The sequence below is a fragment of the Herpailurus yagouaroundi genome, unplaced genomic scaffold, assembly GCF_014898765.1.
Source record: "Herpailurus yagouaroundi ecotype Mexico unplaced genomic scaffold, PumYag 141, whole genome shotgun sequence".
Taxonomy (NCBI): Eukaryota; Metazoa; Chordata; class Mammalia; order Carnivora; family Felidae; genus Herpailurus; species Herpailurus yagouaroundi.
The window spans coordinates 5,539,157-5,555,338 of NW_024412396.1; the positions used below are offsets into that span (position 1 = coordinate 5,539,157).

Below are 16,182 nucleotides of genomic sequence, written 5' to 3' on the forward strand. Positions count from 1 at the left end.
TATCTTTGCTTTTCACTTATAGGAGACCTATCAATATAGTATTAATTTGAAAATAATACCAAAGATATAACAAGCCCACAAAATGTGAAAATGCACAACAGAGATGATCTTATATTGTCATCAACCTCTGTATGCCTCAGCAATGTCAAGGCTTCAGAATGCGATGTCCTTGCTTGGCTCAGGTCTCTGATTTGATTATTCTGCCACTCTTCAAAAGACTGGTTCTCCAGTGCTTTGCCTTCTTTCACTATTTCCCCCTATTTTTGTCTGAGCTATGTATTTAGAATACCTGACTTCGTTCACAATGAAAAAATCCACAAGAAAACTAATACCTAACAGATTCAATGGCTGTGCAGAAGATATTTATTTTAGCATGCTGATGATGACTGAATCCACCAGTATCCATTATTCTTTCCAGAAAGTTAAAAAAAGGGCATCATTATAATCACCTATCCAACTTTTAATTATCTTTAATATCTAGAGAAAACTATTCTAACCAGTAAAAGTTAATGCATAAAATTAAATCGAGATGCGAAATAAATGTTAAGTATAGTTTTTAAAGCTATTCAATTAACTAATCTTAAATGAAGCAGTTCCTAAATAGGACAGACTACAAGAAAACTTTTTTTAAAAAGTCCTAAGAAAAGGTATTAAATTTTCACTGAATTCTTATGTTCAGAAATAACTACAGTGATTATTTAAAGCTTTGAAATTATAAGCGTGTTCTTAAGACAACGAACAATAGTTGTATTTTGCTATCTGCTAGAATGTGTAAAATGTTTCATGAGTCTGAATATAAAAATGAATTTTATAAAGTTCTCTAATTTAGATTAAGCCTTTGTAGTGTATATAGAAGTAACATTTTCTAGAATTTATGAAGTCAAACTTCAGAGGAAGTTCAACCTCAAAGGTTTTTTCTCTACTGGCAAAGCAATGGGAAAATCTCATTGAAACTAATTGAGAATTTAGCCTTCCAAATAGTTTTTTATAGAACAAGTAACTTGAATGCAAATAGTCCTGATAATTGCCTCTATCCTCTATTTGATTGTTCATAAACATTCCCCCGCCACCCCGCAAGAAAACCACTCCATACAATCTTGATGTTAAGATACAAATGTTAAATACTTCTAAGGGTTGTGTTACCTAAGTGGTGAATTTATTAATACTTTTTACTAAGGACTTGAACCCCACAAAAATTCTGTACAGAATTGACTGGGGAAAGTTATTACTTTTTATCCTAAGATATTTTTAGAAAATATGATTAGGCTTCAATTTATTAGATTCAAAATTGTTTTCTTTTCTGTTTTAAAAGAGATGTTAATTTGTACCCTGCTAAGATTTTTTAAAATTATAATTAGATTCTTGCCTATGCTTTAAATCCAAAAGTAATGGTTTATTTTACAATACAATTTCAGCATGGATTGGTCTCACTACAAGTATATGGTCTTCCCATAAACCGAGCCATTTTCAGCATTTATATCCTAATATAGGCAATGTGAAATATGTAAATAACCTAAAATAATAAAATCTATCCAAGATGTTTTGGTAAATATATCGAAATATTATTAATACATTACTTTTTATCTACTAAAGACTTGATATATATTAATATTTTTAAAAAATGATATTACACTAAAAGTGTGGAAATTTTGAGAAGTCATTTGTTTGAAATTTAGGTTACAATAATTCCTTTCAAGAAAAAAATAAGATAATTACTCACCATCTTAATATTGGCAGAAACACTATTTTTGTTATTGATCAAAAGCTATAAAATTGTTTAAGCCAATGAATATCTTAGAAAATGCTTTAAGTTTTTGTAAGCCAGATCTCCCAAAACATTTTCCTAATAAAATCAGATTGGTAAAGTCAAAGACTTCATTATAATTTGAATGCTCTTTGTAGTTCAATAGGATTGGAATACTCAGTTGAGTCCTTAATCAAAAGCTTAGCCATTTCTGCTCTAGCAGAAGGACAATTAAAATATATACATATATGTGTGTGTGTGTGTGTGTGTGTGTGTGTGTACTTAGTATATTTTTCATCTACAAGGCAGTTTCTATAAAATGGGGACTGTACATTATTTAGTAACAGAAATAGAGACTATTTTACCCTAAAACATTTTCAACATAAATTATTATAAGGTCACAATTCAAGGGAAATATGTATATTTTATACAGCAATTTCAATCATAATGTGTAAATCACATTAAAGAAGATTGAGGCACTGTGGTTCAGAAGAGTCCAAATTTCTTCATTGCTATATATAAAGAAGTCAGTTATCTATATCAAATAATCTTTTTATTATCAACCATTTGAAAGTGTGATTTCACTTATTTTTTTGCGCTTTTCTTTGATACTGAATTAAAGCTGATACAAATTGGCCTTTAATTGTTTGGGGCAGTGGCCAAACTGATGTGATTGGGGATGGGTAGAGAAGTGTAGTTTTTTTTGTAAAAATTCTTTAATTATTTCATGGAGGTAAACATACTTGAATGCTAAATACCTGGCCTTTTCAAATAAATGCAAACCTACCTTGATTTTCACAGTAAGCCTCTATTAATTTCCATGAAACAATGTTTTCACAAATGTAAGGCAAAACAGATGTTAAATTACTTAAAAGAACTCATAATTTAAATAATTAAAACTAATTTGTGTTTAAAGCTATTTGCAGATTTATTAGAGAAACAAATACAAATATGCATTTCTACAGAACTGTTTTTTTTTCCAAAATGAGCTTAAAACTTGTTCCACAGTTTTTACTTGTTTATATATCTATGGTAACCCAAGTATTGGCTTCTGTACCACTTGTAATGAGACAATTGCCCTTCCATTGCAATTATAAAAAACTATTTAAAAAAAAATTCGGCACATACACGTTAAATATTTTTCCTTAAAAAAATAATCTAATCAAAATATTGAATACTTTAGATTTAAACAATATTTTATTTACAAATCTGATTTGATTACTTTATTAATTACACAAGGTAATGCTTCAATTTTCAAGAACAGTTTTTTTTTTAATATATAGACCAGTGGAATGATATCTAGTAATATGTACTACACTTCATTTTTTTCAAAATTAACATGACAAGTTTTCTAATACTTTCATTTTTTTTTGGAAAAAAATGTTATTTTATTGGGGCACATATCTGATGAAACAAAAAATAACATGCAGAATTCCAAAAATAATCTGTTAAAGTAATATGATACTTACCCTTTATGTAATAAGACATCTATGAACAACAGTGCATAACAATATTATGTATTCATGTTTATGAGAAACCAAGCAGGAGGCAAAATGAGTTCATTCTGCTTTCTAATCATGTGCAATTTCATATGGCTGTTTGCATCATTTAAATAAAGTGTGTACATTAAATTTCTAAGACTGCATTGCACCCAAAATTATTATGGATAGCCATGCTTGCCCTGTATTTAATGAGTGATGAATTTCTCCTACTAACAGAGTAACTGGTCTCAAATCGTGTCTGTGATGTAAATAGTATTAAATTATATTTTCATTTCTTTCAATTGCTGCCTTGGAAAGCAAAAATTCCCTTCTTGGAGAAGACTTACAGTAAGTAAAATTTACTTAAGGACTCAGTGAGGAATCAGCATGTGAATTAAGAATGCAATATAAGAATGGATTAAAAAAATGTGATTATCAGTACCTTTGTTGAAACCTATTACCACCATTAAAATTTCCAAGGAAAGATAGGGCCTGTAACATAGGGATTCCATTCATTGTTAAATTACTAAAATCTACCAATTTAATGCTTTCATACTGTTTATTTTTTTCCAATAGAAAAATAAATCTCATACATTAGAAGTGGTACACAAAAAACTGGGATAAAATTTATCAGATTCTTGATAGCACCATTTACACATTCTTAAAGTAAACATTAATATGCACTTTCTTAGAAAGCGATATAAATATATAATACAGGACTTGCTAACCTCTGTTAACCATCTGAATACGATGGAATAATCTATCTCTACTGTGCAGGTAGGCTGTGCATGGTGGTGTGGCAATATAATTTTAAAAGTTTGTTACAGATGTGATGGGAAGCTGGAAGGAGTCGAATAAGCAGAAAAAAGAGCTTAGATCTATTGTAAGCAATGAGTCGAAATGAGCCGTTACAGGTTAGAATTTATCTTTGTTTCTGATCATTCAATGAGAAAATGACTTCCACAGAAATAGATACATTTAACTGTTTCAGGAGTGGGGTGGGTGAGGTGAAGTAGGATTGAAAGTCCTACAGGTAATAGCAATAACTGGAAGTGCAGACGAAATTGGTCTTCAGTGCAAAGAGGAAGGCAGCCGTTTAAAAAGTCTAGGTGCAATGTTGTGGTGCTGAAAGAAAAGCTCCCAGTGATAAAGGAAAAAAAATAAAAACTGCAATGCAACTTCAAGCAGTAATTTTGTGGTGCTGAAAGGACAGCTCCCAGTGTTGAGGAAAAGATCTTGGATCTAGAATGAGGTGTCCAATCTGTATGATAAACAGCACACTGTGTCTCAGAGCGCCCATTCAATCTCAGTAAGTAAATGAAATATTGATTGAAAGTGACCCTGAAACAGAATGCATTAAAAAGACATAGAAAGCTGCAGAACTGAGGTAATTCGTATTCAGCATGTTCACCAGCCTCCCTATAGCAAAACAAGTCTATAAATAGTTGCATTTCATAAGATGTTTGGCCCTTGTATCATCAGTTTTCTCCATTTTGGATCAGTATAGCTGAACAGCCATTGTTACATGCCTACCTGTGGCAGTTTGAAGCCATACTAATTTTCTTGCAGTAAATTAAAGCATCACATCACAAATCAATTCTACATGGTCTATAAATTTCAGAGAATAACTTTTTAGACAGCATGAAGCTGATTTACACATAATGCACACAAACCCTTATCTGTTACCATAAATTAAAATGTAAATATCTTCAATTTAGCTTTCAGTTTTAACTAACATATAACCATGCCAACTAGCAAAAGTTTATAATTCCCATTTACAATTGAAATTGAACTGAGTGCATTTTCAGCAATACTAGCTAATAAAATACACATAATTGTTTAAATGGTTTGGCTTCAAAGTAACATTAATTCCAGATGAAATGCATGGGCTCCACAGTGGACTACTGGAATTTTGAAATAAAAGGTTGAAGATTTGCTAAGACTGAACAAAACATTTTAAAGACCCAACATTTGAAATGCTTCTAATACACATCCTAGATCACTTCCTTTCTCTTTTTCAACTAAGTGGGGCCCCAATCTTCGCCTTTGTTCACTGCTGACTCTGAGACAGCATGGTGAAAGAAATTTACATAGATATTATTTACTGTTAATGTATTATAAATGATCTGAGACTTGTGACATGCAAGGAAAAAATGAGACGGGAGACAAGTGATGCTACATGATGAACTAAGCACATTTATAATGATAAAATGAGTAAATATAATAGCGGCAATGCTAACCACTGATTCCACGAGATACACTATTTGTCAAAACTTACACAGCTACAGAGTATCGACGATAAATAGTCATTACCAATTAACACAGTTTACTACAGCTTTTCTCTTTCATTTAAACAAGCATATCATTCCCTTTTAAAATCATTCTCTAAATAAATATTTAGAGATAGAGAACTCTAAAATGAAATAACAGTCCAATGTTAAAAACTAAAAAAAAAATGAATCTACTCTTACAGTTTGACAGAAATGAATTATTAATAGTGGAAGGGGAAGGGATCAGGAAATAATTTCAAGTTCTCAATGTCCAAAAGTAAATTGCACAGTAAATCAATATGAAATGAAGAGTCCATATAGTTCAATGAACAAAAGGGAAAGTTCATGAGGACAAAGATCACAGTTCAGAGAGAGGCTGGACGAAATTCAGACATGGAGCATCACACTCATTGTTCTTTAATTGGTTGCACAGAAAGGAGCAGCTGGGATGCCATTTAGCTTGCTAGGATGGACGTAATCAATGGGTTGAAGTTGAGATGGAAGTAATTCTCTTTTGTAATTCAGTTGCTCAGCCAGATGATCCAGAGGTAGCCAGCATTTTATTTTTGTCCATTGAATTTAAGACTGCATGCACAGCATGAGGAGGTGCTTGGGGATGGATGCCCCTATGAGTGGCCTTGAGTGGGCAAACTCAGAGGTTAACAGATGGTGTGTCAAATGGCCTGGACAGTTGGCACTCAGGAGAGGTACAGAAGAGGGTGACAGTTGTTGGGTCTTGGGAACAAAGGCTTACTTTGAAATGACCTGTCAAAAAGCCTGACAAAGGTAGATCACACTACCTCTCAAGATAAACTGCCTCTTCTAAATAAGCATGCAGGAAATACTGTCTGGTTGGTGACATAAAAATGCTCCACAAAACATGCAAATTACCGAGTATTAGAAACTGCATTGGCTGCTAGCGCCATGCTGCAAAGACTCCATCATGGGAGCAAACAGCTAAATCACAGATAGCTTCACAGTAAAATCTACATTCACAATACTAATAGGTTTCTAGTGTTAACAAATTATACACAATTATAAGCTCTTAAAATGCAACATACTTATCAAGCAGTTGCAGATAATGAAACATTATCAGCTATCAATAATTTGTTGGCACTTTCACTTTTGTTTATAAAATTTCCAATACACTGTACCACAGTTATGTGTCTAAACAGTGAGGATGTTAATGGAGTAATGACTGTTCTACTGGCCAGGCGATGGGATCAGTAGTGAATTCAGTGCTTAAAAACAAATGTACAAACCTCTGAAGAGGTGGGACTCCATGTGAGAACTTTTGTTGAACTTACAAATGATGAAGAATGGGCCATGGCCAGCATGCAGCATTATTTCCATTGTCTAGTTCAGATGGAGAACAGGTGCTTTTATTGATCTGTAAACTTACCAATATAATTTTCCACAGTTTTAACCTTTTAAATATTTTACAGTGCTTTTATGCAACTATATTGCTTTTTGATCATTTTAAATTTAAAACTTATTTTCAAAATATTGTTTCCTACTTCACTGTGCCCTAAGCAGGAAGTAAGACTTACATGACAGTGCTTTGGCCTCACTCCATTTTAGGTCACTGACCCCACCATACTCAACCTAACAGTAGTTAATTTAGTGTTATCTAGAACTAATACTGAAAACTATACGCATATCCCTGTCTACATTCAATCATTAAACTACAATAATGCTGGTAAAATGGCAGGCTTAAATCTTACACTAGAAACACCTCTGACAAATATACACAAGCAAAGTATAGAGAACAAAACAGATCAAGAAAAAATTCTTTCTATGAAACATCTGGTAAAACACATATTATTTACATATACACATTGTCAACATAGTCGCATTCATTTGCATAATTATATATTAATAACAGAAAAACTTCACTTCTGCAAAGTACAGTACATCCTTCTTGAAAATGGGGTAAAGGAGGGGTTAAAACAATCTGATGTACAATCGGGGCACTCAACCCACTTTCTGAGGATTGGCAGCCCGAACTCCTTGCTCATATGTGATCCTTTGTGTAATTAAATACTGAGCAGCCTGTGTTGCAGCTGGTGTTCCAGTAATGGTTACCTTCCGATTCCTTGTGCCAGGTACGAATTCTCCTTTTTTGGAGATCTGTATCCTTGCACCAGTCAACTCCTGGTATTCCACTAATGTTTTCCCTCCTTTGCCAAGTATTGCACCAACTAAGTTTTCTGGCACTGCTATTTCAACTACATCCTTTGATCCATCTGTGGATTTTTCTGTTCCTAGAATGGCACTGGCAGCTAGGGGAGAAGCAGCTCCAAAATATCCATTGGTTGCAGCAGTAGCAGCAGCCAGGCTACCTAATGCAAATGTCCCCGCCGTACCACCAGCTGTGCTGCCACTGGCTGAGGCTTCACTGGCATAGGTGGCCAACAAATTGGCTGCTGCTGCTGCTGGGTTGGCACTGGCAGCTGCTGCAGCCAAGGCCCCTGTTGCTGCCGCTTGACTGAGACCTAAACCTAATGTGTTGAGATTATATCCGTAGCTGGCTAAAGTATTAAGTGCAGAGGTGATGGCCACCAGGTCATTGCCTGTGAAGCCAGATAAAACTGCTGGAAAGGCTGCAACGCCAGCAAGGTTAGCATGTCCTAATAGCCCTGCGGCTGCTGCAGCGGTTGGTAACACTTCAGCAGTGTTTGCATAAGGAGATCCGGTTGGATTGGAATTTGCCACTGGACCTGTAACATTGGCATAACTGATATTGAGACAGCTGCCACTCTGTGGATCCTCTTGTATCTTCTGGATGATAAGTTCAACAGCTTTTCGGTTTTGTTCAGGTTCTCCACTCACAGTGACAACCCTCTCTTGCAAGTTGATCCCATCAGGTTTCTGGGAAAGCTGCACCCAAGCCCCTGACTGCTCCATTATAGCCTTCACAGTAGCACCTCCCTTCCCTATTATCAGACCTGCTGTGCTGTTGGGAACTATAATCTTTACCTGTAATTAAAAAAAATACGTATAAATAATACTTCTGTTTTGCGCATATACATTATATTACTTTGCTATCCTAGCAAAAGTAAAATAAGTGAAAATTAATTTAAACATAATTTATGAAAGACAGAAATAGCACAACTTCTAAAGTGACTTTTATCACATTTTAATACACTTATCTTGTAAAATCAGAATTTTTAAAAGAAAATGCAATTTTCAGTTTAGAATTATTAAACAGAATTTTCCTTGAGATTTGTTGCATTTTGCAGTACAACTTATAAGAAATTAGTATGTTTTAAAAAGAGGGTATCATAACTATACATCAATGGCAACATTTTTATATAGCTTCAATTAAAAATAATGTGGATATTCTTCACCTATTGCAGCTTTAAGAATACCTTTGGTCTAAAACATATAAAAACAAAGAGTGCAGGATTATGATGCAAAGTTAGTAAAGATAAAAGTAGAAAAGTTCTAGCTTGAGTCCATTCAAAAAATTAATTTCATGTTCCTTATCACCTAGTAATTTTTGTGTTATTCAAAATTTACTTGTTTCATGACTAATATTTTCTGAAATCAATAATTACTAGTAGTATTTTGATTTTTCACCTAAACTGACACACAACATATAACTATAAAAATAACAAATATTTCTAAATAATTAATATAAAAAATTTCAGTCACTTTGAGGTAGGTCTTGAAGGCTATTTGAGAATATTCCTGGCTGTTCTACTTAAATTTGTAAAATGACTATTTTAGTTAGATACTTTTCTTTCTGGCAGTAATAGCTACATTTTAAAAAATAGGGCTTACAACCATACTATCAAAGGTGACTGAAAATTACTGGAGTCACATGAATACTTACAATGATCCAATGTGACCATATGAAGTATAGGCATTTTAGCTAATTTGTATTGAAACATCCACCCACGAAACCCAGCCTAGTTTGATTTATTTAAGTACAATCAAATACTATTATAGAAAGTATAAAATCAGTAGGGTAGTTACCATAACCCCTGAAATTAAAATATAAATATTAAAATTTTTATTTTGGTGGCACAAAGATCCCCATGGTGTTGTTTTATGACTCCTTGGGTAGGTCAGAGACTGTGAGTGCTGTGTCGCTGACAAAGCGCTAAAGGAACCACCTTCCCCATTCTAGATATTAAAATGGGCAGGTTGAAATAATTTATTGGAAAATGAACAGGAATTAGTTGAGATATTCTATGAAATATTTCACCAGCTAGTTTTTAGCAAGTATTGCCATGCTCTCTTTAAGACAAATATTTTAAAGAAATAACAGCCATGCAATTTTACTCTTGAAGGTAGCAGGCAGTGAAAGTATAAATTCGAATTCCAGACTGGGTCATCTCATAAATATGTTTACATGTATTAACACACATGTACATTCACGCACAACTTTTCTTTTCCACACCTATAATTGATAGGAACAGGATTTTGTTTCATTCCAGTTTGTGTATAAAATAATTTCATTTTAAATGGAAACAACCTAAACTGCCTAGAAACATTTTTTAGAAATATCAAATATATCCTTCATATCCCCGATTAAGTGCATTGGATTTCAAGAGGTAGACAGAGAAATAATTTTTTAAAACATGTTAATTTGTTAATTTTGTTCACAGACCTTTTTTATAGAAACATATATTTGAAATGCTATATAGTATGTTAGTATTATAATTAGAAAGTTAAACCATGATTACCCCTTATACTAATTATAAAGATGAATTAGAATCATCCTTCTATTTTACTGTGCACATGAAGTATTGAGAAAATGTACTTTTAAGGGTTTAAATACGTGAATGTTAAATATGATATTTTACAAATAAGTACTTCTTTTCAAAATCAGAACATTTTTTATACAGTTGAAAACATTTGTACACTGGCAAAATGTAGTGTTTTAACATAATTTTTATCTTTTAACACAATTTTTGCAAAGAAAAATATATTAATTAACCAAAACTTTCAAAAGAGCTGTTCTTCAATTAGTTTAAATTCTAATATCACTTTTGTTTTGCCCAGCGTAGTAATTACCTGCATGATTACAACCCAAGAAGAGACGAGCACATGAAAGTTTAACTATGGGAACTGTTCTACACACTGTCAATAAAAAGTAATGAAATATATAAATTTAAAATATCTTAAAATCGCCTTATGCTTCTATGAGATGTGGAAAGGTAATACTAATTTCTACTACACTGCACACCAGTCCACCAGTCTTCTACTATATTTACTGTTCTATTCTTCCAAAAGAACTTGCAGATGTGTGCAAAGTACTTTCATTATTGCACATTAGTCTGTCCTTTCTTTTATTTGTCCCATTAGTCATTTTTCTTTCTTTTCAATATTCAAAGATGCTGAAATAATGCATAGTTCAGAAATGGTGTGTAAACTTTTCACAAAAGTAAACATCTTGCAAAATATCTGTCTCTTTGTAAACTGAAAAATGACACCATCCCATCTATCTTTATATTAAAGGTATCCTTCTAATACAAATTAGACACGCACACACAAATAAAGTCATCTTTATGTAATAAGTACTATTCCCTGGATTTTAGTTTTAACTATTTGAAATTATCTTATATAAAATACTGTCAGCCATAATTGCTATTTTATCAAATAGTGATGTGGTCCCCAAATTTTGTTGGTAGAACTTACATCTGTCCACATAAAACTTAATAAGGGTGTGTTATGATTTAAGAGAAAGTATTAATGATTGCATATTAATATTAGTAGTAGCACTCCTTAATTTTAGATAGTAATAATTCTACATAAGATTACTGATCTTAGAAATTAAATTAAAAAATTAAGGAAAATATAAATATAAAAAATTATTAAATTCCAAATAAAAAAATATAAATACTGAATAGCCTAGCCAAAGGAACATGTCACCCAACTTTTGTTTTTGACCCAAGAAAATGAAAAAGCTCTCATGGGGCTCCTGAGTGACTCAGTCAGTTAAACGTCTGACTCTTGGTTTTGGCTCAGATCATGATCTCATGGTTCATGAGTTTGAGCCCCACGTGGGGCTCTGGGCTGACAGTGCAGAGCCTGCTTGGGATTCTTTCTCTCTCTGTCCCTGTCTCCTTCTGCCCCTCCCCTATATGCTCTCTCTTTCTCTCAAAATAAATAAAATACATACATACATACATACATACATACATACATACAATTTTTAAAAGATGTGGAACCTTAAAAAAAAAAACCTCTCAGATTTATACTTTTTTCTTGAAGAATTAAAAAATATGTATGTATCTATTTGCACACTTAATATGGACACTAACAAGAAACACACTCTGAAAATGAGAAGTTGAGACAAAAAGAAAAATGAATCCATTTGCATAGTGTCTCAGAAAAGTAATGTTCTAGTGCCATTTTATGTGTCAGGCCAGAGCCAAGAAGAAGTGAGGCACTAATGTGGAAGCCTGGAGATAGCAGCCAACTGAATACTGGGTAGGGTAGGGAAGAGAAAAGGAGGGTGGAAAATTATATAAGATGGTCTACTTGTTTATTTCTTAGATATAGGAATATAGCATTTACCAATGAAAAAGTCTGTGCATTGATAGCATTTGCAATACTGACTCACCTATGAATATGCATACTTATCTCTAAATCTTTTTTTTTAATGTTTACTTTTTAGAGAGAGAGAGAGATAGGGCACGAGTGGGAGAGGAGCAGAGAGAGAGGGAGACACAGAATCCAAAGCAGGCTCCAGGCTCTGAGCTGTCAGCACAGAGCCTGATGGTGGCTCAAACTCACGAACTGCGAGATCACGACCTGAGCCAATGTCGAATGCTGAACCCACTGAGCCACCGAGATGGCCCTCTATACTTATTTCTAAAGAATTGAGAATAACAATAATAATAATAAAGCTGGGTCCTAGACAGCACACGAGTCATTTGGTGTAACATATACCAACTAAATCAGACATAATGTTGACAGTTATAAATCAGTTTTCAGAACTATACTCTAGACTTGCTACCATCAATTCAATCTTTTATGGAATACTGAGTGGCCCAGGTCCTGTGTTGGGAGTTAGAGATAAAAGATATATATGACAGTGCTCCTACCTGTAAGGAAATTATAGATTAGTTGTAGAAAAAAAGATGTGTAAATGTAATAGTGCAGTGAAGTCTTAAAAGTGCTGGTATATAAGGGCATGAGGAGTACAAAGTAGACACAAAGCCTAACTGGAAGGAGAAGGAGTAAGTAAGAAAACCTCTGAGAGACAGTGATTATATTTATCTAAATGTCTTTCACATTTTTTGTACTCTAAGAATCCTATTCTCAGATCTACCCTATGACCCAGAAATTGCACTGCTAGGGATTTACCCAAGGGATACAGGAGTGCTGATGCATAGGGGCCCTTGTACCCTAATGTTTATAGCAGCACTTTCAACAATAGCCAAATTGTGGAAAGAACCTAAATGTCCATCAACTGATTAATGGATAAAAACATTGTGGTTTATATATACAATGGAATACTACATGGCAATGAGAAAGAATGAAATATGGCCTTTTGTAGCAATGTGGATGGAACGGGAGAGTGTTATGCCAAGTGAAATAAGTCATACAGAGAAAGACAGATACCATATGTTTTCACTCTTATGTGGATCCTGAGAAACTTAACAGAAGACCATGGGGGAGGCGAAGGAAAAAAAAAAAAAAGGTTAGAGAGGGAGGGAGCCAAAACATAAGAGACTTAAAAACTGAGAACAAACTGAGAGTTGATGGGGGGTGGGAGGGAGGGGAAGGTGGGTGATGGGTATTGAGGAGGGCACCTGTTGGGATGAGCACTGGGTGTTGTATGGAAACCAATTTGACAATAAATTTGATATTAAAAAAAGAATCCTATTCTCTATTATCAGACATTCCCATAAGGTTGCTCTCTGTTATCTCTGTGTTGGAGAGCTCCCATTCGAACCTAAACCTATTTGAATAGTAATCGTGTGCTTAAGTATTGTTTTTAAAGAAAAAAATCTTTACTTAAATTTTCCCTATTCCTAGACTTATAATTATGCATTATCAAATAAACATGAGATAAGATTAACAATATAATTATACTAATTTTACTAGAATCAACTGCTTTTCAGGGGAAAAAAAAAGTAATTAAGTGACTATTTCTCTATGTGCAGCCAAAGAAGAACTTCTATTGGAATCCAGTATCAAAACCACTAAATAGGTAGGTTTTAATGTTGATATGTTTCTGATTAAAAATAGGTATTAAGACAAACAAATTTACTCCTTTGCCAAATATGACCTGTAACTCATCATGGTTTTATAAAACAATGAGAGTGTCTGTAGTCACATTTCATCATCACGGCAGGAAAATTACCTATTTCATAAAGCCATACCTTAATATACATACAAAACAAGGTCCATTATAATTTAAGATATCTCAATGAATAGTATGTACTATTTTATTTAGGGCTGCCATATTATTTGGCACATATGCATGGACTTACATTTGTAAAGCAATGACTATCAATAGTGGATACTTTTCATTCATTCATTCGTTCATTCACTCACTCATCCATCCAACATCTGATCTTCCTTCTTCTGGCGACAGACCCCAGTTTTCCTTTGGAGGCACCCTTTCTCATTCTTAGCACATGTGCTTCTGGTAAGGCTGACAACTTTCCAATGCTCTAGCAGTGGAAACACAACAAAGCTTGACACATCAAAATTCCCACACCCCTGGCAGGTATTGATTTGGGATTAAGAACATGATCCAGGATGGCCCAGTAAGAGTTAACCTGAGAATCTGGTAAAACTGACGGGACAGAGATAGTTGTATTTCTAATCTAGCAGAGCATAAGCCTGACAGTAGTATCTCGCCACCATATGGAAAGAGAAAAAAACCTGACTGAAAAATAAAGTTAACCGAGATAAAAGGAAACTCCAGAAATGGAGAGAGAAAATTTCTGACAGCATTCTGGCATCTGAATCTAACCATGTCTAAAGCCTGCCCAGATCAATGTAATTCCCTTTTTTAAGTCACTTTGAGTTGGATTTCTATAATTTAGAACAAGCCAACTGGTATATTAGAAACTTTTACACTCTTACTATATCATTTATTATTTGCCTATCTAAAAGAAATAGCATATTTTGTTGTATGTCTTGATGCTTTAAAAATCAAGACATTACCAAGATATACCCTACATGATCTAAAAGAATAAATCTCTTTCATTTCCCTAATGTACACCTTTGGCTGCTGAGGCAGCATTTAGTAGTGTCCAATGAAGATGCATGTGTCATTTGGGGATCTATCTTGAATTGCTGACTAAAGTAAATTGAAAACATCTTTTCCTTTGATTATAGATTTTATACCGATTAATAACTGCCTTCTGAAAAGTGTGAATTTGACAAAATATGTACAGGATTGCTACATGAATACAAAATATTGAAATAAAAAAAAGCAACTCTTCTAACTTTCTATTAGTCTGTTTAATCTTCCCACTTTTGATAATCAAATCAAAGGCAATAGAGTTTTCATAAACATGCATAGTATCACTGTAAATGCCATGCTGTCTTTTCTTAGATATCTTCACCCTCTTTTTCCCCACCACTACCAACACCAGGTTTGAAACCCAGGAGCCATCTGTGCCTTTTCTTGCTCCCTAGATGTCTACATCCTGTTATGTACTATTGATTTTTTTTCTCTCTGAAATGCTTCTTTTAAGACTGGTATGCTATGCTGAATCCAAACTTTACCTTCTAATTCTTGGATATACTCTATATTAATTGTTTTTCCATGTCTTTGCTTATTGTTTATTCATTTGTCCCAACTGACTGAAATGTTATATACCTATATTCCCACACTGTTCTTTACTTGAGAATGCATATTTTTGCCTCCTTAAATCTGATATGTCCTGTAAGAGCAGTTCAAATGCAATAGCGCTTGTAAACTCAATCCTGGTTCTCTAAAGAAGTGTCAAATACTTCTCTGTATTTCTTATTATGTTACTTATTCTATGCTGGCTTATATTAGCATGCAACAGATATTTATCTCTCTCACAAAATTATATTTTCCAGAAAGCCATTATCTTATTTAGTTTTGGATTTATTATTTGCACTTAATTGACATGATCAGTTGGATAACTGTTTAAAAGATAAAACCAAAAAGTAAAATGTAGATTAATAAGAACCAAATAATAAACTATTTAAAAGATTCCATCATGGCCATGCAATTGTGTGTATGTGTGTATGTGTGTGTGTAAAAATAAGGCATCCGGTTCTTAAAACAAGAATAACTTTACCACCTCTAAAATCCAAAATTCAAAGATTATCCTTTCAACTGGAACCATCATATATTAGTATTTCACCAAAATGATCAACACAAAGGGATAGAGGAGAAGTGCCCGTTATGTGTTCTCTAGAACTTTTAGAAAACATGGAATTGTTCCTTTGGCCACATACGTGTGAATCTACAAGAAAGGTGACATTATGGACATCAAGGGAATGGGCACTGTTCTAAAAGGAATTCCCCACAAATGTTACCATGGCAAAACTGGAAGAGTCTACAATGTTACCCACATACTGTTGGCACTGTTGTGCACAAACAAGGGCAAGATCCTTGCCAAGAGAATTAATGTACATATTGAGCATATAAACCACTCAAAGAGCCGAGATAGCTTCCTGAAGTGTGTGAAGAAAAATGGTAAGAAAAAGAAGGTAGTCAAAGAGAAAGGTACTT

The 16,182-nt window shown here is 33.7% G+C and overlaps 1 protein-coding gene across 6 annotated transcripts in view; it reads right to left on the minus strand.

Annotated features, from left to right (window-relative positions):
* Nucleotides 1-2,919: 2,919 nt before the first annotated feature.
* Nucleotides 2,920-16,182, minus strand: part of NOVA1 (NOVA alternative splicing regulator 1) — a 153,175-nt gene continuing 139,912 nt past the window's right edge. For all 6 annotated transcript variants that reach the window (XM_040476837.1, XM_040476836.1, XM_040476839.1 and 3 more), the window contains one exon: nucleotides 2,920-8,474. In XM_040476837.1, coding sequence (XP_040332771.1) covers nucleotides 7,470-8,474 — 1,005 coding nt within the window. In that variant the 3' untranslated portion in view covers nucleotides 2,920-7,469. The remainder of the gene's footprint in view (nucleotides 8,475-16,182) is intronic.